The following is a 23,430-nucleotide window of genomic DNA, read 5'->3' on the forward strand; positions in this document are numbered from 1 at the left end:
CACAGATTATGAGGACAGAAACTAAATGGGAAAATAAAGAAACTAACAGACATCATGAATCAAATGACCTAACAGGTATCTACTGCAGATTTCACCCAAACACAAGAGAATATACCATCTTCTCAGCACCTCACGGAACAGTCTCCAAAATTGAACATACACTCGCAAAGCAAGCCCCAACAGATATAAGATTGAGGTAAATAGCCTTTTAGAAACATACTGTACCTGTCTTAAGAGTCTGTTACCAGGGAATTAGTGTGATTCATTATAATTCAACAAAAGAAAAGGGAGAGTAAAGTTTACACTAATGGGTGATATGTGCATAATTGTTAGGGACACAGGATCCAGAGATTACAAAACCCTGAAATTCCTCATTCATTGACTGAAGGTCATGTTACAATAGAATATAAACTTTTATTGTACTTGAAGTTTATCATAATTGCCTTTCTATTAAGTAACTTTTCCCAGGTGCAAACATGGAGCGTCCCGAAGCCAGGCCAAGAGAGGGACAAAGGTGACATAAGTTTTTCTGGGACAACACAAACAAGGCCAAGAGATTAGGTTATTTGCTGTGGCTCACACCCATTTTCATCATCCACTGTGATATCTCAGAGTGACTCTCCCTTCTACAAACAACTCAGGAAATAGTTAATGAAATCTCATTAGCAGAGAGGGCACTGAAGTTCAGAAGGAAACAAAACTTGACCACATTCAAACTCTTGAGTATTGAGTTCCTTCTCCTGGCTTAAAGTCTGAGCTCCTCTGCCCCACTCTGAAGCCCTACACATTCTGTGTGCTGGTATCTAAATACCGGTTCCATATTTACCCAGCTGCACGAATTGATTAGCATAATTCCACCTGGGTACGGTCAGAGGCTTGTCACCTTGATCTTGTCAGGTTGACAATGTGAGCCACCGGACAAAAGAATGTGCCTATAATTCTGCGTTAGCATACCAAGAAACATGTTCATATTGGACATTTTATAATTATTAACCAATTTTCTATTATTTTTATTAGCTATTTGCCCAAAACTCCCCTTTAACAGGTCCTTCTCGAGTTTATTTGTCCATCTTGTATGAAAACATTTTTAGAAGGCCATAAGCTTGCTGTAACCACCATGCCCTTCTTGTTGGGTTTACAGCAAAGGTGTTCCATATGTACTTTAGACTTCTATCCATTCCACAAAACCTCAACAATGGCCTAGCAAGACAAGCCCACTGACACAAGAATGGCAAGAACATCAAGATGGTAACCAATTACTTTCTGATTGGATTTAAGTTTCACTCCACAAGATGAAACCCATACCTGGCACCATTACTGTGTCAAGAACTGGTGGGTAGACAGCTCATAGGCCCTAAAAGGGAACCTGCTATTAAACCACTTCCTAGTAATTTATGCCCATATATTAATGCATCTCTCAACTCTCATCAGAGGAGATTCTATTTGCAGTAGGTGGTGAATAACACAGAGGCCTACAGCTAGTCATGGTGCAAAGAATGAGAGCACAGAATGCTCAGCCCTCAGTGGAACCTCTCCCTGCAGCTCAGGGACCATTGTAGAAGTGAGGCAGAAAGACTGTACTAGCCAGAGGCAGTGGGTGAGTATGAGGAACTGATGTTTCCTGGTCACAGCCGGGCAACCGTATACATGAACTCACAATGGTTATGGCAGTATGCACAAAACCTGTGCAAACTCAAGGCAGACAAAATCCCAGTATAGAGAGGGAAGGCAGACACAGATTCACACACCTAGATGTGTGTGGCTATTGATATTGGCTACTGATAACTACTGGGGGAAGAAGAATCCATTCTCTCCAAGAATGTAACTAAGTTAAGCTGACTATCATGGTGGTTTGAATAAAAATAGTCCCCATAGGCTCATGTTTGAATGCTTGGTTTCTAGTTACTGGAACTACTTAGGAAGGATTAGGAAGTGGCCATGTTGGAGGTTGTGAGCCACTACAAGTGGGGTTTAAGGTTTCAAAAGATTCATGCTCTTCCTCGTATCTCTCTGCCTTACGGTTGTGTCTCAAGATGTGATCTCTCAGCTACAGCTCCAGTGCCATGCCTGCCTGCCTAATGCCATATTCCCCGTCATGATGGCCATTTACTCTAACCTTCTGAACCTGGAATTCCCAAATTGAACACCTTCTTTTATAAGTTGCTTTGGTTGTGGTGCTTTATCTCAGCAATACAAAGTCAATTAATTAAGATAACCAATCTGCAGTAGAAGGCCATACATCCAACAATGCATGGGCAAGGGGCTGGAGAGATGGCAGAAGTTAAGAGCAATCTTGGCCCAGCCTGCTAATGGCTATGGTGGCCCTGCACGGTCCTCTTCATTCCAGGTAGGCAACACATCATTCCTCCATTGCTTGTTGGGATGAGAAGAGAAAATATATTGTGTATAACTCTCCTTTGTATTGTTCCCATGGAGTTTTTACTGTGTATGAATGTGGTTGAAAAGGCCCCAGGCTACCAGCCTGTACTTTGGACTCTTGCTGAAACAAAAATGTCCCATCTTTTGGAGGTTGAAAAAAATGTAATGTCTATTGGTCCCCAGCTTTCAAAATGAACAAAATGTTTGTTGAAATAATTAAAGACGAAACACGGGCCTGGAGGCTCATGCTTTTAATCCCAGCACACAGGAGGCAGAGGCTCTGTGAGTTGAAGGCTACTTGGTCCTATAAAGTGAGTCCAGAACAGCTAGGGCTACACAGAGAAACCCTGTCTCGAAAAACAAAAAGGATGAAAAATGATACTTATGATGCCATGGGCTTAGATCAGTGCAGAGCACTGGCCAAGTACATGTAAATTTTTAATTTGTTCACTCGCCAGCACCAGAAAAAGACCTACATAGTTACCTGGTGAACTTTCAATCAAAGCAGTTTTGTTTTAGCTTCATGTAGCTCTTCCTTAACTGTACATCTTTCTGGGTGTGCCCCTCCCTTCAGGCCTACTATCTTACTGATACTTCTACTTTCCTTTAAGATTCGTGGCAGCCCCATGTATATTTACACTGATTACTTCCATGGGCACTTGTGGAAAGAAATGAAGAGGGTTTCAATGGGCTTCCAGCTGCATGTCATGGTACTCGGAGCATGTGAAGAGTTTCTGAGAGTGGATGCCATGTAGGAGCACCTCCCAAGGCACTGGGATGGTACATACTTACTTGTCATAAGTAATAAATGAAAGATCCCAAGGCGTTTGCCATGCCACTCCTTTTGCCTGATGTATACCCTTGGCTGGCCTTGGCTTGGAGAGAGGTGTGGGATCCTAAGATAAGCTGTACAGGAAAAAGCCCTGAGAGGCTGTACACAGGGTGTGCTCCTTCATGAAATACCCAAATGTCTTTACTCCCACGTGGACGTTGTCAGGCCTGACTGGGGAGCCTCACACCATAAGAAAGAGTCCAGGAAATACCGTCCCCAGATTTGTCAGACGGTATGTGGATTACTGCAAATTGAGGACAGAGCAGGGCTTGAGGTGAGCATTCTCTGAGTTCTCTCTGCCTGCCTCTAGGCAGATCCTCTGGATACAGCCCAATTAGGATGACAGCTGTGTGTAATTCAGAGACAACCAACATATCCTAGGAGGAAGAGACCAGGATTTTATATCTGCCCCCAAAAGACTACCTGTTCACTGAGGAGTCTGTACTGGCTGGTTAATGTCATTGGAGAAAAAGGAGACTCAATAAAGAAAATACTTTCATAAGATCTAGCTGCAGGCTTTTCTTTTTTCTTTTCTTTCTCTCTCTTTATTTTGTTGTTCTGTCTTTTGAGACAAGGTTTCTCTGTTTAACAGGTCTGGCTGTCCTGTAACTTGATTTGTAGACCAGGCTGGCCTTGAAGTCAGAGATCCACCTGTCTCTGTCTCCTGAGTGCTGGGATTAAAGGAATATGCCACCATGCCCTCACTGTAGGCCATTATCTTAATTAGTGATTGATTGGGAAGGGCCCAGCCCATTGTGGGTGATGCTACTCTTGGGCTGGTAGTCCTGGGTTCTGTAAGAAAGCAGGCTAAGCAAGCCATGAGGGAGGAAGCAAGCCAGTAAGCAGCACCCCTTCATGGCTTTTGTATCAGCACCTACCTTTAGATTCTCGTCCTGTTAGAGTTCCTGTCCTGACTTCCATCAGTGATGGACTATGGATGTGGAAGCATAAAAAAAAATTTTCCCCCCAGCTTTCTTTTTGATCATAGTGTTTCATCGCAGTAATAAACACACAAAGACAGGGACCAGCAGCAGTGACAGAATCACCACCCCAGTACCGTTTCAAGTAGAACCAAGGGCCTCCTAAGCTTCAAGCCCTCGTTCCTACCATCATGTTGACCCAGATTCCTTATTCATCTTCCTCTGTCCAAAACTCAGACTCTAAGAGTGAGTGAAGGAATAAAAGTGGGGCCTCAAAAGCTCCCTCATGCTATTGGGTTTTCTGAGGCTCACTTCTCCTTAGAAACTCACAATTGCTGCTAGTTTGGGTGAGGCTCCACTCACATTCAGTCCAAGGGGCCAAAGATAACCACAAAGAAAGAATCAAAGGAACAGGTGGTCCCTGGCTTACAGGTTGGAAGTATCGAAAGATGATGAAAGGGATATGAATTTGGTAAGTTAATTCCCTTCTGTACTCATTACATACAGCAAAGCTGACGACTACAGCCCTAACGGGGGTAAGGGCTCAGGTTCCCAGGTCCCAGGGATGGAGGATGCAGAGGGACCTGGCTGTCACAGGTGATCAGATCATCACCCGAAAAAAGGAGGAATGAGTAGAGCAGGGGGTGATATGAGTGCAATTGTGCTCTGTGGTGGCCCTAAGGGAATGGAACAAAATCCAGATCATTAAGTTATTTCACAAGAAAATGTGTGATACACATCAGAAATTGACAGGAGAGGGGGCTGGTAAGATACTCAGCAGGTTTAGGTCATTGTCCACAAGCCTAACAACCACAATTCAATCCTTGGGGTGACTTACAAAAGTCATTCCCAGTTTCCATATGCACAAAGTGTCATATGCATATATGCACACACACACAGATGATAAATAGGTAGATAGGTAGATAGATAGATAGATAGATAGATAGATAGATAGATAGATATGATAAATAAGTAAATGTAGTTTTAAAGACACACTGTCCTAAAAGAATTTTGGAGGATCCCAACCAAACTTCCCCAAACCACTGGCTGTAGGCACTACATTTTAAACTTTTTTTTATTTGGGGTTCCTTAATGCTTCTACCTCCATTCCAACCCCCCAACCCTAGGTAGGGGAGAAAGAAGGTTAGAAGGGAGAGGGGGACGTGTTCTCTTTAGCTACATCCGGCTGATTAGGTATCACTGGGTTCTTTGGGAGAATACCCATCTCAGTTGTCAGGATTTTTAGCAGTCCAGCAACAGCAAACACAGCAGGATGAACAAGCAGCCTTCTTCCTCCTCCATCCATCTACTCAAAGCCTTCTCTTTTCTCTCTCTGGGCTCTGGTGTTTATACTCTCCCAGAGTCCTCAGAATTCCCTAACTCCAGCTGGCAAAGACCAGGCCCCTCTCCAAGCCACACTAGGCTGTACTAGCTGGCATAGGCCACCCCCCACATGAGGCAATTATCAGCTGTGAACAAACTAAAGCAGCCCAATATCCCACACTTGGTTTTAAAACAAAAACGTGTTTATACAACTGAGTTTTTAAAGAAACCAAAAACTTCCGCTACAACTGGCGGGAGCTTTCTTCACACCAGAAGCCACCAAAAGTCACAGTCGCTCTGGCAACCTCTCCAGCTCTTCTATTCCCATCAAATGAAGCCTGCGTGTGGGCTGGCTTTAACGTATGGCTTGGGAACATAATAGTTACACTTAGGGGCCTGGAGGGATGGCTCAGAGGTTAAGAGCACTGGATGCTCTTCCAGAGTTCAATTCCCAGAAACCACATGGTGGCTCCTAACCATCTATAATGAGATCTGGTGCCCTCTTCTGGCATGTAGGCAGAACACTGTATACATAATAAAGAAATAAATCTTAAAAAAAACAGAACTGTCTTAAAAAAATTAGTTACACTTAAAGCACATTGAGGCTGAGGGAGCTTTTGTTCAACTTGAATAAGGAAGTACTCACTCGTTCCGTGTTGACCCCACTCGTCTCTGGGATTGTCTTGGCAAAACAAAACCTGAGCTTCAGTGACTCTGGTAGGTAAAAGAGGGCTCCCTGATGGCCAAGGTGCCTTTCTTTAAAAGGGTTTCAAAACGGTGTCTCAGATATTCTTTCTACTTTCACATCAGCATAGGGTTTACTAGACAGCACGTCTCTCCTCAGTATTGTTCCCCCGTGTTTCCAACGCCAAGCTCCCAGAAACCAGTGTAGGTGTTGAAGTGATCCTCTGTACCCAAGTCCTCAGTCACCACTGTCCCAGTTACGGTCCTGACCTTTATGCGAACACCAAGAACACTGCCCCATGTAGCTCAGTGTACTGAATATGTCTGTCTACTACTTCTTTATCAAGAACTCTGGTTTCATGACACTTACAGACTGTCACCACCGCTGACAAGCTTAAATCAAAACAAACACCTCAGCAGCCAGAATAGTTCTTCACCGCATTTAATTGGCATCGATGGCAGAGTGGGTTTGGCTTTTGGAGACCCTTACTCCTGGGATCTACACCTTGCTTCTGGAATGCTCTGCAGCTGATCTGTGTGAAGCTGTGACTGGATCCTTGCTTCGGCCACCTTAAAACCTAGAACTTCAGGACGGTCCTGACCACCTCCACGTAGCGGGCATCTGGAGGTGGCTTCCTCTGACTTCCAGGCTGCAGGAACTTCTTGATGGTGGGGATGTTGCTGATTCTCGTCTTAAATGCCTGAAACGAGGAACAAGTGAGAGCCTCAACAGCCACCACAACCGTTAGAAACTCAGAATGTCGTCATAATTGGAGGTGTTTGGACCTTCAGCTTTAAAGCCCTGGGTGTTGGCTGTCGGTGTGTTGGCTGGCTTTTCCTAGTGTGAGTTAAGATGTCTTATTAAAAGGGCATTATCATGGTCAGGACATATTAAATATGTGTACTCTTTGGTTTACCAACTCTTGTTTTTAGGAGTTTATTAAGAGGGAATATGAAAGGGTGTGGGCAGAAAAAAAACAGCAACATGAGTGTGGCGGAACACGCTAGCAAGGGCCAGCCAGTGGCCTCTGCTGAGTGTGCTCTCTGGAGTCTTCAGGAGCTGGCGTTCCAGCAACACCCTAGCCTCAGAGAAGCATCATGCTCTCTGATGAACACCTGGGCTTCAAAGGAACACCATAGCCTCTGGGCAGCACCTCTCTCCTCAAGGAGCACCTTAGCCTTCAAGAACCATCATATCCTCCCGGGAGTACCAGACCTTCTAGAAACACCTTGCTCTCTGTGCTTATGTTCTAAATTTAAGGATTTGGTTTTTTTAGTCTCTGACTATATCTGTTAGGTTTAGAAAGGCCTCTTTAGTTATAATAAAAGAATGCTTTCATTATTTTGTATGAGTGTTTTACTGGCTTGTCCCATATGCATGCAGTTCCCGAAGAGGCCAGAAGAGGGCACTGGATTCCCTAGAGACTGGAATTACAGATGGCTGTGGGCTCTGTAATCGTGGCTGCTGGGAACCTAACCTGCATCCTCCGGAAGAGCTGACAGTGCTCAAGAGAATATTCTTTATCTATAGCTAACTCTGAGAACTGCCACAAAAGTAATACAGTCAAAGGAATGACAACACATTCACACATTCATGCAGTAAAAGACTCGGACTTTTTCTTCAAGTTATTTCTGTGGTAGCCCAGGATGGTGTAGGATTTGGGAGAGAGGTGCAGGCTGAGTGCTCTCTGACCTGCAGTTTCAAGTGTTCTCTGCTGGTCTCCATTCTGGTAGCCTGCTCAGCCTGGATCCCCAAATTACAAAATAACGATTGATTCTCTTTGAGCCTCAGGCTGGGCCAGGGGTCATTAACATTTGTTTTTGAAAGGATCCTCTGTTTATTACTGGGTTTTCCTGAGCCTTCCCTGGGCTCTCTCTTCTGCCCTCCCCTCAGCTCATTGTCTACCTTTCTGTCACTCATAGAGCTACAAAAAAGCTTCTTTTCAAAATTCTCTGACAAGGCCAAGAATTTATCTAGACATTTTAAACATGCTTCAGTGGTTATCTCCAAAATGGTTGTCAGATTTGCATAACCCTAGAAGATATACACACACACACACACACACACACACACACACATTTTTAAACACAGAAATAGCTGCGAGGCAGTGGTGGCACAAGTCTTTTAATCCCAGGCACAGGCACTCAGTCTCTGAGTTTGAGGCCAGCCTGGTCTACAGATCCCATTCCAGGACAGCCAGGGCTACACAGAGAAATCCTGTCTCAAAAAAACAAAACAAACCACACCCAAACCCAAAACAAAAACAAACCCACCCAGAAACAGCTAGAAGAATGGCAGTTTGTGAATAACCTGTGTTTTCAAAACAGGGAAAAATGGCTGAAGCTTGGATAGTCAGGCTAGAGGTTAAAAGCACCGGCTGCTCTTCCGGAGGACCAGTCTTCAGTTCCCAGCACCCACACAGCAACTAACAACCATCTGCAACTCTAGTCCCAGGGAATCCAAGACACTCTGGGACTTCTCTCGGGCACTGAATGTACACGGTACACAGATTTACATACAGATAAACACCTACACACATTTTTAAAAAAAGATATATTAAAAGATAAAAGGCAAATGATGCAAGTATGAGAGCACGTGGCCTTAGTCCTAGCACTCAGGAGGGACACTCAAGTAGAAGTCTGTGAGTTCAAGGCCAGCCTGGCCTTTATAGTAAGTTCTAATACTACACAATGAGGCCCTATCTCTCAAAAAAAAAAAAAAAAAAAAAAAGATTGTCCCTATCAACAGTCAGTCATGAATGGTAGAGGGCTCTTGGGGCCCTACCTTTCTCACTGGGGAACTAGTGGTCACTATTTGTTTGCGACCATCAGGGACTGAATCTAGGACCTCATACATGCTGTTCATGCTCTACCTGTGAGCTACATACCTTAAGTGCTCATATTAGAACCTCAAATACCCGTTTTCCCATCACGTAAAGTTTCATTCCCTAACAGACCCTATAGCGTAAGTGAGCGACTAAATAGCCAGAGTGAGACAGTTTCTCTTGAGTTTTATGTCTGTCTTGGAGACACGGATTATTGCAGGCTTCTGCTCCAGCTGCATCTCCCTGGCCTGTGTGTTCATGCTTGGCCAGCATCCTACCTGCAGCAGAGGGAAGTCGGACAGCACAGAAGCGTTGAGTTCTTCCACCATCAAAATGGCTTCTAGCAGCTGGATGTCTGCCCAGCTGAGCTGGTTGCCAACAAGAAAAGCCTCCCCATGGTCCTTTAAAATCTATAGAAAAGAGAAAAGCATACTTAAGTGGAGGCAAGGGTGATTTTCCCATCTGTACACTTGTACTGTGGGGTTCATTGAAGGGTCTTTTTTGGTGATCTCCAGCACTGGCAAGAAAGGAGGAAGCCAATAACAGTCTTGCACATATCAGGAACTGGTTCAGTCGTTTGGGGATTCATCAGTGATTATCAAGGCCTTTGTGCTGACAATTTTGGAAGAAGAAGTTAAGGAAAACTGTACCCACCAGTACAGAGACACACGGGAGCTACAATTATCAAGAGCTCGGAAGCTGTGACACAAATCAAAAGAAGTCAAAATAGGCCAAACCTGAAAAAGGTGAATTTTTCAGTACCTAGTGGAAAGCAAATATAAAAAAAAATAACAGACAGTCTTGAGTAGCAAATACATAAAAGATGGTTTTCTCCACAAAGTGGGAGTAATATATATAAGAAATTGGGGAAGGGTCTGGGTAAGTGGCTCAGTGATTAACTGCACATGTGCCTTCTGTAACTCCAGTTCCAGGGGATCTGACTCTTTCTTCAGGCTTCTGTGAGTACCAGACACACATATGATACATAGACATGCATGCAGGCAAGACACTCATACATAAAATAAAATTTTTTTAAAAAATCTGAAAAAAATTAATAAAAAGAAAAAGGTGTTAAAAGCAAGAAAGTAGCAGTATTGACATTCGTTAATGCAAGGTAGTTGCTACATAGAAATTCTGCTTTGGAACGTCTTCTACGTAATAAAAATGATGGGTAAATAACTTCAATATAACCATAATAATAAATAAATGAAAAGAAAATGCCTTTACTTATATTAAAAAACTGGGTGGAAATACATGAAACCAATTCTTACACTTAACTTTTGGTGATAAGGAATAGTCATAGCTTCTGTTTACAGTCTATACTTCTGAATAAGGTCTTCAAACAAATTAACACAATAAACATTGTGGTGGTTTTAATAAGAACGGCCCACACAGGCTCGTAGATTTGAATGCTTGGTCACCAGGGAGTGGCACTGTTTGAAAGGATTAGGAGGTGTGGCCTTGCTGGAGGAAGTGTGTCACTGAGGGGTGGAGCCCAGAGTCCCCTCCTGCTTCCTGTGGCTCCAGATGTAGCACTCTCAGCTACTTCTCCAGCGCAGTGTCTGCCTGCATGCCACCATGCTCCCTGACATGAAAGGGACTAAACTTCTGAACCTGTAAGCAAGCCTCAAGTAAATGCTTTTCCTTTACAAGAGTTGCCGTGGTCCTAGTATCTCTTCACACCAAGAGAACACTGACTAAGACAAACATGTAAAAATCTGTGATAGAAAATAGAATCATGATGTTACTTATAGGTTAAAACTGAAATAATCCTAATAACACACTCGCTGTTCTTCTTTGAATATGCTAGTAATTATTTTCAGTACTAAATAAAAAAACAAAGCATTTATCTCTCTTGCTTATATACAAACCACACTCCAGAACTATGTCATAAAGAGAAATTTGTGTACTCTGTCTCTATCTTGCTACAAGCCCAGGCTGGTCTTGAACTCCAGATTCTCTTCTGTCTTATCTCCAAAGTGCTAAGAATTCAGGAGTTCCCTACTGCACATGGCTTGAGAGGTTCTCTGTGTAGAGAATGTTTTGTATAATGAACAAAGAGGGCTAAGCATGGTGACTCACACCTGCAGTCCCACACTTGGAAGAAGACAGGAGGACTGAGGCCATGGCCAGCCTGGACTACAGAGTTAACTATTTGGCTAGACTAGGGTGGTGGCAACATTTCACATCTGCTAATAAATCAGCATATGTTGGCATGGTCTAGTGCATTAACATCACGCAAAGAACAATAATCAGACAACTGTGCTACTCGGGAGGCAGAGGCAGGTGATCTCTGTGAGCCTGAGGCTGGCCTGGTCTACAGAACAAGTTCCAGGACAGCCAGAGCTAAAACAGAGAAATCCTGTCTCAAAAAACAAAACAACAAAAAAAAGGATTCGAATTCTAACTTCTGAATTATGTGACTTTCAGGAACAGTGGGGTAAAATCCAGCCCAGGAAGCCACATAAAAATGCAGTACAAAAGAAGAGGAGGAGAGACAAGAAAGGGGACCTAACAGATAAAAATGCAGCTTCAGTTTTCTCATTAGGTGTGACCCACATTTGAATAAATAATCATTTTAAAGTGCTTTGGAAAGTATTAGGGTGGAGACTCCCTGGTTTTAAAATCTGCAGTATAAACTGTGTGACATTTCCAATGGAAGGCGCTTCAGTAACAGTCAAATTCTCCCTGCATCAACAGAATTCTCATCTGGAACGCCAGAAGACTGGCAGGACTGTGCCCTGGACTTTACTCAGTGTCATACAGTAGCTGTTAAACCACACTAATAGATCCTCCTACAGGCTGCCCTGGAGGCTCAGGACATGACCAGATGTGCTGTGGGGACATTTTTTATTAGCATTTTCCACTGCATGCTGCACAAAAGCAAAAGCTTCCAATTTAAAAGCTGTTGTCTTCTTTATTAAGGCATAGTTAGCCTCCAGTACCAGGCAGGGAATTCAAGGTGGTGACACCTTGGGTTATAATGGCTTGCTGATTCTTTAAATAACAGAACAGAAATCGTTTCATTAGAGGTTCTATAACTTTCCTTGTAACTTTTTCTGGAATCCACAGTATTAAAGTTTGACCCAAGTGGTTGGCTAAGAGTACTGTTTGCTCTTCCAAGTATCTGGATTCAATTCCCAGAACCCAGACAATGGCTTACAACCACCTGTAACTCCAATTCCAGGGGATCAGATAACCTCACCTGGCCTCCATGGGGAACAGGCTCTTATTTGGTATACAGACATACTTGCAGGCAAAACACCCATTCACACAACAACAATAACAACAACAACCACAAAACACTTTTTCTTTCTTTTTTTTTAAGTTTTGACCCTGTTACTTTTCTATCCCTATAAGACATTTCTATCCCTATAAGACATACTTTTCTATCCCTATAAGACATATAGTTACTTTTCTATCCCTATAAGACATTGTGACTAAGGCAACTTACAGAAGGAAGAGTTTATTTGGGGCTTATAGTTTCTGAGTGTTAGAGTCTATGACCATCATGGAGTAGAGCATGGCAAGAGGCAGGCGGGCGTGGTGCTGGAGTGGTGAATGAGACCCATCTGAAGACACAAGCATGAGGCAGAGCAAGCTCACTAGGAACGGTGGGGGGCTTTTGAAACCTCAAAGGCTACCCCAGTGATTCCTTGCCCAACAAGGCCATACCTTCCAATCCTTCCCAGACAGTTCCATAAACTGGCGACCAGGCATTCAAATAAGTGAGTGGATGGTGGCCTTTCTGAAACCACCACAGACCCTATAGCAGGAAAGCTCTGACTCAGCCTGCCTCTTTATAGGTTTATCTGCTCTGTGTGGTATGACTATGTCTGGGGCAGACGCATGTGCCCTGGCATGCATGAGGAGGTCACGGAACAACTTGCAGGGGTTGGCTCTCTCCTTCCACCATCTGAGTACTCAAAATCAAACTTGTTTTCCGTCTTGAGCCTGAGTGTTCACCCACTGGTATCCATCTCCCCTATCTTTTTGAACACTGACATATAGACATTCTGCTTGTCGGGAGATATACAAGCTTACCTTTTCAAAGGCAGGGAAGTAACGGGTTTTAGCTCTCTTCACTATAAAAGCATAGCTCTCCTCTTTTTCCTGAGGGGGTTTAAAGGGAGCCTGGGCAATCATTAACATCAGGTCCTGGGTGCCATCAGCATACATGTCAATCCTGAAAACACACCGTAGACTCACATTAGAAAGGAAACCTAATGTAACAAGGATGGAGGCATAGTGTTGGTATATGGTATTTGATTATCCCGATAATCTGCCACTCTCAGGAATGATTTCAGAACCAGAGCTAGCCAGGGGAAATAGTATAGGCTCTGAAAACATTTTTTGAATAAACAAAAGTATGAAAGGCAATAAATGCCTCCATGTTGAAATCTCCCATAAACAGAGTGGGATTGTGATGGTTTGGTAAATATAGAAAACTTAGAGATTTAGCAGTTAATAAAAAGTATACATCAAACCAGGAGGTGGTGGCACACGCCTTTAATCCCAGCACTCAGGAGCAGAAGCAGGTGGATCTCCGTAAGTTCTCAGCCAGTCTGGTCTACAGAGTGAGTTCCAGGACAACCAGGCTACACAGAGAAACCCTGTCTCCAAAAACAAACAAATGAACAAAGAACACATACACACACACACACAAAAACAACCCATATATCAAAACAGTGAAAACGTGTGGAATTGCTTCTGCCATCCGCTTTAATGGGGACAGTGTGACACTGTAGAAATAGGCTGCTGTGCTTCTAAGCTTTGCTTGTTTCCATGTGACGCTTCCTCTGTTTTTTAAATACTGGAACTTGGGACTCTCTACGACCCCATCTTCAATATGCCCTGGCACTCTGTCATGGTCATGTTTGCCAGGGTGCGATCTTAGGGGCCCTGACCTTAACCCCAAACAAAGATTAAATTTTATAAGTAAAAATCTTCTCTTTTTGGGAGGGGGGCTCTGGAGAGATGGCTCAGAGGTTAAGAACACAGGCTGTTCTTGCAAAGGTCCTGAGTTCAATCCCCAGCAACCACATGGTGGCTCATAACCATCTATAGTGAGATCTGGTGCCCTCTTCTGGTACACAGGCACACATGCAGGCAGAATACTGTGTAAACAATACATAAATACATCTTTACATGTATTTATTTACATGAAACTAAACTATTTAGTTTAATAATCTAACTAGCGTTAGCTAGGTTCAGCACAGTATAACAGAGCAGATATCTATGGCATAGAGATGCAAACAAACAAACAAAAACAAAACAAACAAAAAACTAGCTTTCCCCCTCCAGTATCATCTCTGAGGTCTTGTTCGCAGGCTGCCCTTGTGAGTGACTAATGAATAATGTGAGGATTAGTTCTGGATTCAAAGCTTATGCTACTTACATTCTTTCACTCTTAGATCTCTGTCTACATGTCATGAGAAGATTAGAATGACAAGATGAGACATATATGGCCTCTTCCTCCCCAAACTGACAATCAGCCAATACCCAAACCCAGAGCCCTCTGGCTAACTACTGGTTGGCAGACATATGGGTGAGTCTTGCTGGGTTAGCTCCAGTCAGATGGAGGCCACCCAGAAACCCATCGACAAATGCTTGCTGACTGAAATCTGTTTCAAGTGGACTCCGAAAATAGATCATTGATACAATGTTCAAGGCTTGTTTACCGAATCAGCCATTTGCACCTTCATGTAAAACAGCCATTTGCACCTTCATGTAAAACACGTCATTTTCAGAGAACATAGTTTGCTAGGCATGACTATGAAAACACTATAAGCTGACTAGTATGAATTATATTAGAAAAAAAAAAAGAGAGTGCAGAATATGTTCTCGGCAAAAGCCACGCCACCTCTAGCAACAGCATTCCTGCCCTTTGGTCCCTTACCCTCTCCCCTCAGTTTCTATTGAAAGATGCAACCAAATCAGGTTTCAGCTGATTTATGACCCCAGAAGCTCAGTTAAAAATCTAGTACAGGAATGAACACCAAGGTACCTGACTCTCTCCTTCAGGTCTTTCCCGTACAAGTTGTACTTGGCAGCGAGGTAGCTGTGGATGGCTTTCGTCTGTGTCAGCATCATTCCATCAATTTCAACCAAAGGTACTTGGTCAAAAAGCAGGCATCCATCTGTGATGTGGGGGAGGGGTGTAAGATACTCATCTTCAATGGTTTCAATGGTTGCAATCCACATACAGGATGATCCAACTACTCCATGGGGGTAGTTTTTAGTTTTCAGTTAAAGTGATAAATGACCGGTCCCAGTAGGTAAGGAAATGCCACTCATTTGTTTCATGTCAAATGGGCATGTTATCCAGCTACCTCCTAAATATTTAGACTTACGCTCTGCAGAGTAGTGGTGCAGCCAAACCTTCATCAAAAAAATGTTTCATTTTGTTGTGGGTAGCAGATAACACAGAAGCTCATTTGTGGCCAAAGAGCTGAGAAAGTGACTGGTGCCCACCAGTCACCAAGACTTCAGGCGGCATCCTGAGAGAGGGGTCAGCATGAATGTGAGAGTGGGAGGATGGGAAGGGATGCCCTGAAATGGAAATCTCTGGGTCATTACCCTCAGGAAATCAGAGCAGCCATGTTCCTGTGACTGGCTGAAAACTGGGCCCATCAACACTTCATCGTGGATAGAGGAGGGGCTTTAGGGCCCACTCTTCCCTGAGGAGCCATTGATAGCTGATAGCTACTTGTAAGCTGCAGATGCCCTGGTAAATAACCTCCCAACCAGGCTCATAAAAACAGTTCTAACTAGATCCAGAAAAGACATAAAAGTGGGAAGATGGCTTGCTGGGAAGGAGAAAGCATTCAGCAGGAGGAAGAGAGGGATAAGAGAGGGTGTTGGAGGAGGGCAATCAAAATAATTTATATAGAGAGATGAATGGAATTTTCAAAGAATAAATTTTAAAAGTAAAAAAAAAATGGATATGGTTTAGCCTCAATTCTATTCTGTGTGCCATAGTTTTATAACTCTATTAAAAACACCTAGGAAAATAGGTATGAAATATAAAAAGTAGGGACTATTCTCCTTACCCTGCCCCTAGCCACCAAGACAATCTGAAGAGTTCTTAAAGGGAGTCAGGTGCTGAGCCACCCAGAGGTAAGCAACCATGCCATTGTATTGATGGAGGCCAGTGCAGGCAGATACTTGACATGTAGGAAGGCTACAGAGATCACATAGTTGATATGTCAGCCTTGCTTCAGGAAGACAGGGATTAAGCAGCCAGTGTTTGTAGGAAAGTTGGTGCTGGCCTCTTCTAGAAGCTGCCATTCCTGAGACCTACATGCTGGGTATTTTTAGAAACACGTTTTTATTGTTTCCAATAAGACAGCATTGAATAAATCAAGGCTTACCCTTTTGCAACTTTTCATATTGTTCTCTTGTCTCGATAAATTCTTCTTCAAACTAGATTAAGGATAGAGAGACAATTGTTATAACTTTAAGAAAAGGAAGCAGGGATAGAGAGATTCTGACACCTTTTGGAAACACCTTATAGTCTTCAGAATAAATAAAACTAAAAGGGAACCACAGAACTTTCATCTCCCATCCACAAGCATGGTGAGGCAGAGATTAGCTTTCAGGGGTGTCTGACCTTCTGACTTGTGACATGATATTGTCATTTGTAATATGTTTGCTGTATCCGTAGCTATCCTGGGATGGATGTGGCTGGGGGAGCTACTGGTTGGATGAGTCTGAAGAGATGAAATGGGACCGGAAGACCTTTGAGCAGCTTACCTATATTAAGGATTCCCAAGCCCCTGTTTTCGCACTTTTGCTTTGCCTCTACTAGCTCTTCCATCACCCCAAACTTATCATTGCCCAAAACTTTTCTAATGATTTTCCATCTTTCTTTTCCTCTATTCTCCTTCTTTGGTTTTATAATTTTTCCTTTATAAGCAGGCCCAGTTAAGTTTATGTTTGAGACTGATAATATCCAAAAATTCTACTCGTGTAAGGCCATAGTCATTTACAGCTGGGGTTCCTGAAGCTTTTGTGAGGGTGATTTTGTCCTTCGCATTTTGAGACGGGGTGGAACAGACGAACAGACTAGGGAGGCGTCTCTAAAGGGAAAAGAGGGAAACAAGAGCAGCAGTGAACCCCTGTTCCTGAAGAGATGGCATTCAGACTGGGAGTGACATAACGATTCTAACATCTCTATGAAGTCGATTGGGAGAGTTTGGAGTTAAGGGGGAAGCCAGTCAGCAAATCTTCTATCTGGGCCAGAGCTCCAGCTGGCAGCCATGTATTCCACGAGTGAGGTGCTGAGGCAGGGGTTAGACGGCCTCAGAGAAACCCTGAGTCCCAGTGGAGGGAATGAGCTAATCTTCCCTTCGGATCTCTTTCATCTTAGGAGTTTCAGGATATCCCAGGCCCTCAGTGCACACCCCCCCCCAAGTCCCATGTACATCATGACTGTAATCTCTCCCTTTTATCTAAGAAAACATCTGGAAAGAAAGGGGAAGAAGGAGATGGGACTTAAGCTACCACCCCCAACCAGGAACAAACCTCCACTCCAGCCGTAGCCAGCAGCCATCGGATCGACTCCATCCTGCCCCTGCCACAAAAGTAGTAGAGCTTGGGTTTGGCTTCCATGACTCCTGACTGGTTCTGAGTTTCCTAAAGGGCAGCAGTGAAAGACACATTTGAGAAACAAACTAGTACACTTTGTGTGCCTCATTTCCATTTTTAGCTGTGATGAAACACGGTGAGCACATTTCCTGTGTGCGCATGCACATGCAGGAGGTAAAGCTAGGGAGAAAAGGCACAAAGTCAGGACAAGGGGCTGCTCTTGTGAGCAGCCTGGGGTAGGAAGGGCTTTGGGTTTCCAGGCTGTCAACAATATCCCACTTCTTGAGCAGAAGTAGCAGTCTTTAAAGTTATCCATTAAATCAGGCAGCGGTGGTGGAGGTAGAGATAGGTGGCTCTTTGAGTGTTCAAGGCCAGCCTGGTCTACAAAGTGAGTTCCGGGACAGCCAGGGCTCTGTTGCATTAAGAAACCCTGTCTTGAAAAACAACAACTGCCCCACCCCAAAGAACATGTTTAGGAAATAGCATACAGTGTTTTTTTTTTTCTCTTTTTTATTTTTATTTTTTTAATATTAGTTGCAGTTTGTTAGCGCATAAAGTGTTAACCACCCACCTTCTCCAATAAACAGATCATCTGGACAGAAATTAAACAGACACCATACATCAAATGGACCTAATAGATATCTACAGAATATTCCACCCAAACACCAAAATATTAATATTATACTCAGCATCTCATGGAATCTTTTCTGAAATAGGTCATATACTGTGACACAAAATAAATTTTAACAAAGTTAGAAAAATTGAAATAACTCCATGTACTCTACCTTATTCACAATGTAATAAAGCCTAAAATCAATGAATTCCTAATAATTACACAAACTCCTGAAGCTTGAAAACCACATTACTGGGACTGGAGAGATGGCTCAGCAGTTAAGACCACTGCACTCCCAGAAGTCTTGTGTTCAATTCCCAAAAACCCACATTGGGGCTCAAAACCATCTATACTGGGATCTGTTGCCCTCTTCTGGCACCTAGGTGTACATGCAGATAGAGCACTCAAAATAAATCTTAAAAACACACACACATTAATGAACAATGGCTGGGTCAAAGAAATAATTACTGAGAAAATTTATAAAAATAAAGTCAAATGAATTAAAACAAGCACAACAAAATATCTGGGACACATTAAAGCCAGTCCTAAGAGGAAAATGTATGCTCTGGAGATTAGGAAGAGGCTGGAGAGATGGCTCAGCATGTATGAGCACTGACTGCTCCCCAAGAGGACTTTGATTCAGTTCACAGAAAGAACCCACAAGGCAGCTCACAACTGTCCGTAACTCCAGATATCAGATGCCCTCTTCTGGCCTCCTTGAGCACTGTATGTATTTAGTGCACTTCCATACATGCAGGCAAAACACTCAGATGCATTAAATGAAAATATTTACTTTTTAAATCAGAAAGAGCAAAAATAGTGACTCTATGATACAACTCAAGAATATGAAAAAACAAGAACAAACCAAACTGAAATCTAGTAGATGGGAGGAAATAAATCAGAGCAAAAATGAATGAAATAGAAACAAAGAAAACACAAAGAATCAGTGAATCTAAGAGCTGATTCTTGAGAAGCTAAACAAGCTCCAGACCATCGACCCAATGAACCAAAAGTCAGACAGACAGAATCAGCAATGAGCAAGGAGATACTGTAACAGTTACCAAGACTTGAGCACCAACAAACCAAAAACTGAAATTTTGGGGCAAGGATTCATGAGTACCTGCCTAGGGGTGACACCACCCATAGTGGGCTGCTCCCTGACACCCCCCTCCCATCAGCCATAAATCAAGTCTGTAAGTTTGAGGCTAGCCTGGTCTATAGAGCACTATACAGAGAAACCCCATCTCAAAAAAAAAAAAAAGAAGAAAAGAAAGAAAGAAAAGAAAGGAGAGGGAGAAAGAGACAGAGAGAGAGAGAGAGAGAGAAAGAGAGAGACTTGCCTACAGGCCAAACAATCTGATGGATATATTTTCTTAATTTAAATTTCCTCTTCCCAGATGATCCTGGCTTGTGTCAAGTTGTGGGGAGGAAAAGAAAAAAAAAAAAAAAAAAAAAACTAATTCATGAAGAATGAGATTCTATGTACATGTAAATTTATCCAACATTACAAACAGTATAGAAGCCTCTAATCCTTTCTTCTTGATTCAATAAAAATTAGTATAAAGATTGGTAATGTAGAAAACCAAGTTTGTTTATCCTTCAAAAAGTAAACCCAATTTATCTCATTGCTTAAAAGTACATTGTCAGAATGAAAAAAAACTAAATAAACAAAACAAAGAAAGAAAAGGTGCAGCAGAAATATTGATTTTATACCCTGGAGATGGAGGAAACAAAAGAACAGTTTTGGATTTCATTCAAATGCAAACATTTGAAACTGTCTGCCAGTTGACCCGCACTCAGCTCTGGTTTCTACTGCTCAAGAGCTGTCCCACTATGTACTCAGTTAGGCAGAGCTAGCTCACCAGCTGGGCTTTTTGTATGATGACCTCGGGAGTTGACCCCATCCACAAGGATTCACAACGTGCGCCTGTGTGCAGCTACCTGACCTAGAGCCCAGCACACAGCTCAGCAGGGGGTGGGCAGAAAGGAGCCACCATGTGTGACAGCTTTTGGCTAGTTGGATCACTGCTCAGGTAAAAAAGGAATCCAAAAATCTCCTAGAAAAAATAGAAGAACACTTCTAATGCAATTGCTTGAGTTAGGCCACAGGTGCCAATTCCAACTTCAGCTCTGGGCCGGGCTTGGTTAAGAGGCTAAAAGGAGAGATAGCATAGACAAATCAATAAACATAGCAACCCAAAAACTCCCCTCTCTGTTGAAGATTTGCTTGTGAGAAAAGGAGTCAGCCTTGTTTCTGTTACAAGCGGGCAGTGTTCTTCTGAGAGCACCATACAGTGGTGTTTTCTAGGTGCCTGTTGGGAAGGCAGAGGCTGGAGCTGGAGAGAGGGCTCAACTGTTCAGAGCGCTGGCTGCTCTTTCAGAGGACCGGGGCTCCATTCTCACTGTCCATCCACATGGTGGCTCACAACACTCAGTGACGCCAGCCCCAGAGGACCTCGTCTGGCATCCTTGGCCACTGCACACATGTGGATATACGCACAGACAAAACACCCACACACATACACAATCAAATTTAAAAAGGAAAAGAAATGAGGAGACCTGGCCCAGATGAAGTTTGGGAAACTGAATCTAGAGTGAAAATTCAATCGGCCTGCCTTGGGGTCAGCCAGTAACCCTTGTCTATTCTTCCCATGAGCTAACTACTGGGCCAGTGTGGAACACGGGTAGATTTCTGTGTTCAACTGCGCCAGCTAGCATAGGCTCCTGCCTGAAACCAGCACATCCAAGAAACTCTCCATTATTTTTCTATATTTTTACTGCAGCCAGACAGCTCCTGAGGGACCCAGGTGTTTGTATTAATCTCCCATCTTTCACACTCAGAAACTAAACTGCTTATCAATTAAGTGGATCGGTTTATGCTCACAAAATGCCAAGCAAGGGTTTACACGCTCGCTTAGATGCAAAATGTAAAGTCAGGAAAGAGACTCTTACCTACCTAGGTCCTTGAAGCTACTCAAGACTAAATGAAGTGTGCTGTCCTGTGATAAAAAAGGCTAGGGCAAGTCTGAGAAACAAACCCAAACAAACATCTAATCAGAGCGTGCTTCAAGAGCCTCGATGTCTCAGCACAGCACAGCCCAGTGCATGAGTAGGACCAGGAGGAGAACCTCAGTGTTTGATCATTTGGGTCAAATCTTCCGAACACATGGAGCAGATTCATAGATGCAGAAAAAAATTGTTTACTGTTGAAGCATCGTGGCATGGTATAGCTGGTGTCTACCTCCTTTTTCAGTAAGTTAAAAACAACTACTTGAGGCTTTCCTAGGGAGAAATATATATATATATATATATATATATATATATATATATATATATGAGGACTGGAGAGATGGCTCAGAGGTTAAGAGCACTGCTGGCTCTCCCAGAGGTCCTGAGTTCAATTCCCAGCAACCACATGGTGGCTCATGATCATCTATAATGAGATCTAGTGCCCTCTTCTGTTGTGCAGGCATATATGCAAGCAGACCACTATATACATAATAAATAAATCTTCAATATATATGTGTGATGGCTCGAATACAAATATATATTTTCAAATTCTGCTTTGCACCTTATGTTAAGCAGTCAGTTGAGCCCCACTTAAATCTTACTTTTTAAGTTAGAGTTAGTAAGTGTGCCCAATTGTATGTACCTAAGCTGTGACAGACAATGCAAGCCTATAAAGGCGTCCATTTGCTGTTTTCTTTAGAATCATGAAAGACTAGGAGTTAGACCGACTTTCAGGTAAGCAGACACGAATACATGATAAAGATGTTGAACTTTCAAAATGGCTGGCTTCTTCTACAGCCTCCCGGCCCCTTAAAACAATGGCCTTGGAGACTTTTAACAGGTTCTAGGCTGGATTAGGACTGGTTCACACAACAGCTGCAAGCCAGAAAAGCACGCTTTCTTCAAACTGACCAGCCTTAAATTAGCAGAGAAAAACTCTTCAGGGGCTTACAAAAAGCCCAGGCCTTGAGAAGAGACTGGCTGTTTCGGCTCCTGTGCTGCAGAAGGTCCTTTTCTCCGTGTGACTCCTTATCCCCAGTGAATGCCTTTCTTCAACCGCTGATCCTCTCTGCTCCAGTTTGCGGCCTTTGAGATTTCTTCCCAAGCCACCTGTTGTGGTCGAGATTTCCCCTGCCTTTTAATTATTTAATTGGCAGAGAAAAGAACTCCGCGGAAGACCTCTGAACAGTACCAACCACTTATCTACTATGCAGAAAAACGTATGCCTTTAATCTGCCCTGCACAAGCTTTGAGATAACGAACACCAAATAAATCACAGAATCGCTGATTATAAGCCGTAGCGTTAGCAAAATAGTTTAGCTAGTCAGCGGAACTATTTACACACACACACACACACACACACACACACACACACACACACTCACCTTATTCTTCAGGATCTCACCTCCGAGCACTCACTCGTGAAAGAAGCTGTAAAGTCAAAGATCACTGTCCTTCAGGCCAGGCTGAAATCTCCGCCCACCAGCCATTGAGCACTTAGGGAATGCGCCACAAGCTCACTGTTCCTTAACACTTTGTTCCCCAGGGAGAACTGGCTTGCCCTAGCAGCTTTCGCTGGCTCATTAAACAAACGTCACACTCTTTGGAGTACACGCTTTGGGGGTTTTGGCACTACGGAGGGGGCATGACGATTCCAATTCCTATGCTGGCAGTGTTTACATGCTATCTGTATGGGGGAAGCTAGGTAATACAAGCGTTAGCTCCAGGCCATTCAGCTGGCCTGTCCTCGGGGACCTAGCAACCTCTTAATCATCACCTGCAGCCCCCAAGTGAGTTCCTGATAAAAGGACCACATGCCACCCCAGTTTCTTGCTCTGTTCCTGAGTTCTCTTTCTCTCTCTCTCTTCTCTCTCTTCTTCTTCCTCCTCCTCCTCCTCCATTCTCTCTTTCTCTCCGGCCTCAGAGACCCCTTTTCTCTCTCTCTGTCCCCACATTTTTTCCTCTCTCTCTCTCTCTGTTCCCTCCCTGAGAGAGTGAGTTTTCTCTCTGTGTCTCTTCCTGTCCTCTCTGTCCTCATGGCTCACTGGCTACCTCTATCCCAACTCCTTCTCAAGGCCCTCACTCCCCCCTTCTCCCAATAAACCTCCTTATACCAGATCTGTTGCCTGATGTAATTCCTCAGGGACAGACCTTGGCATAGGCCAACCATGGTTGCCATGCATCATAGCAATAAGCATGTGGATGCATGCACTTTATTTAAAATAACTACAGCAGCAACATATTGAAGGACTATTG

At 43.4% G+C, this 23,430-nt stretch overlaps 1 protein-coding gene across 1 annotated transcript; it reads right to left on the reverse strand.

Annotated features, from left to right (window-relative positions):
- Positions 1-6,564: 6,564 nt before the first annotated feature.
- Positions 6,565-22,713, reverse strand: LOC110560491 (glutathione S-transferase alpha-4). Its single transcript, XM_021656445.2, has 7 exons — positions 22,560-22,713; positions 17,490-17,600; positions 16,337-16,388; positions 14,971-15,103; positions 13,008-13,149; positions 9,242-9,373; positions 6,565-6,839 (listed from the first exon to the last, which is right to left on the reverse strand). The coding sequence occupies exons 2-7, from the start codon at positions 17,574-17,576 to the stop codon at positions 6,717-6,719; spliced, it is 669 nt and encodes a 222-aa protein (XP_021512120.1). The 5' UTR covers positions 17,577-17,600; positions 22,560-22,713; the 3' UTR covers positions 6,565-6,716.
- Positions 22,714-23,430: the final 717 nt, after the last annotated feature.

Source organism: Meriones unguiculatus, chromosome 6, assembly GCF_030254825.1.
Source record: "Meriones unguiculatus strain TT.TT164.6M chromosome 6, Bangor_MerUng_6.1, whole genome shotgun sequence".
Classification (NCBI taxonomy): Eukaryota; Metazoa; Chordata; class Mammalia; order Rodentia; family Muridae; genus Meriones; species Meriones unguiculatus.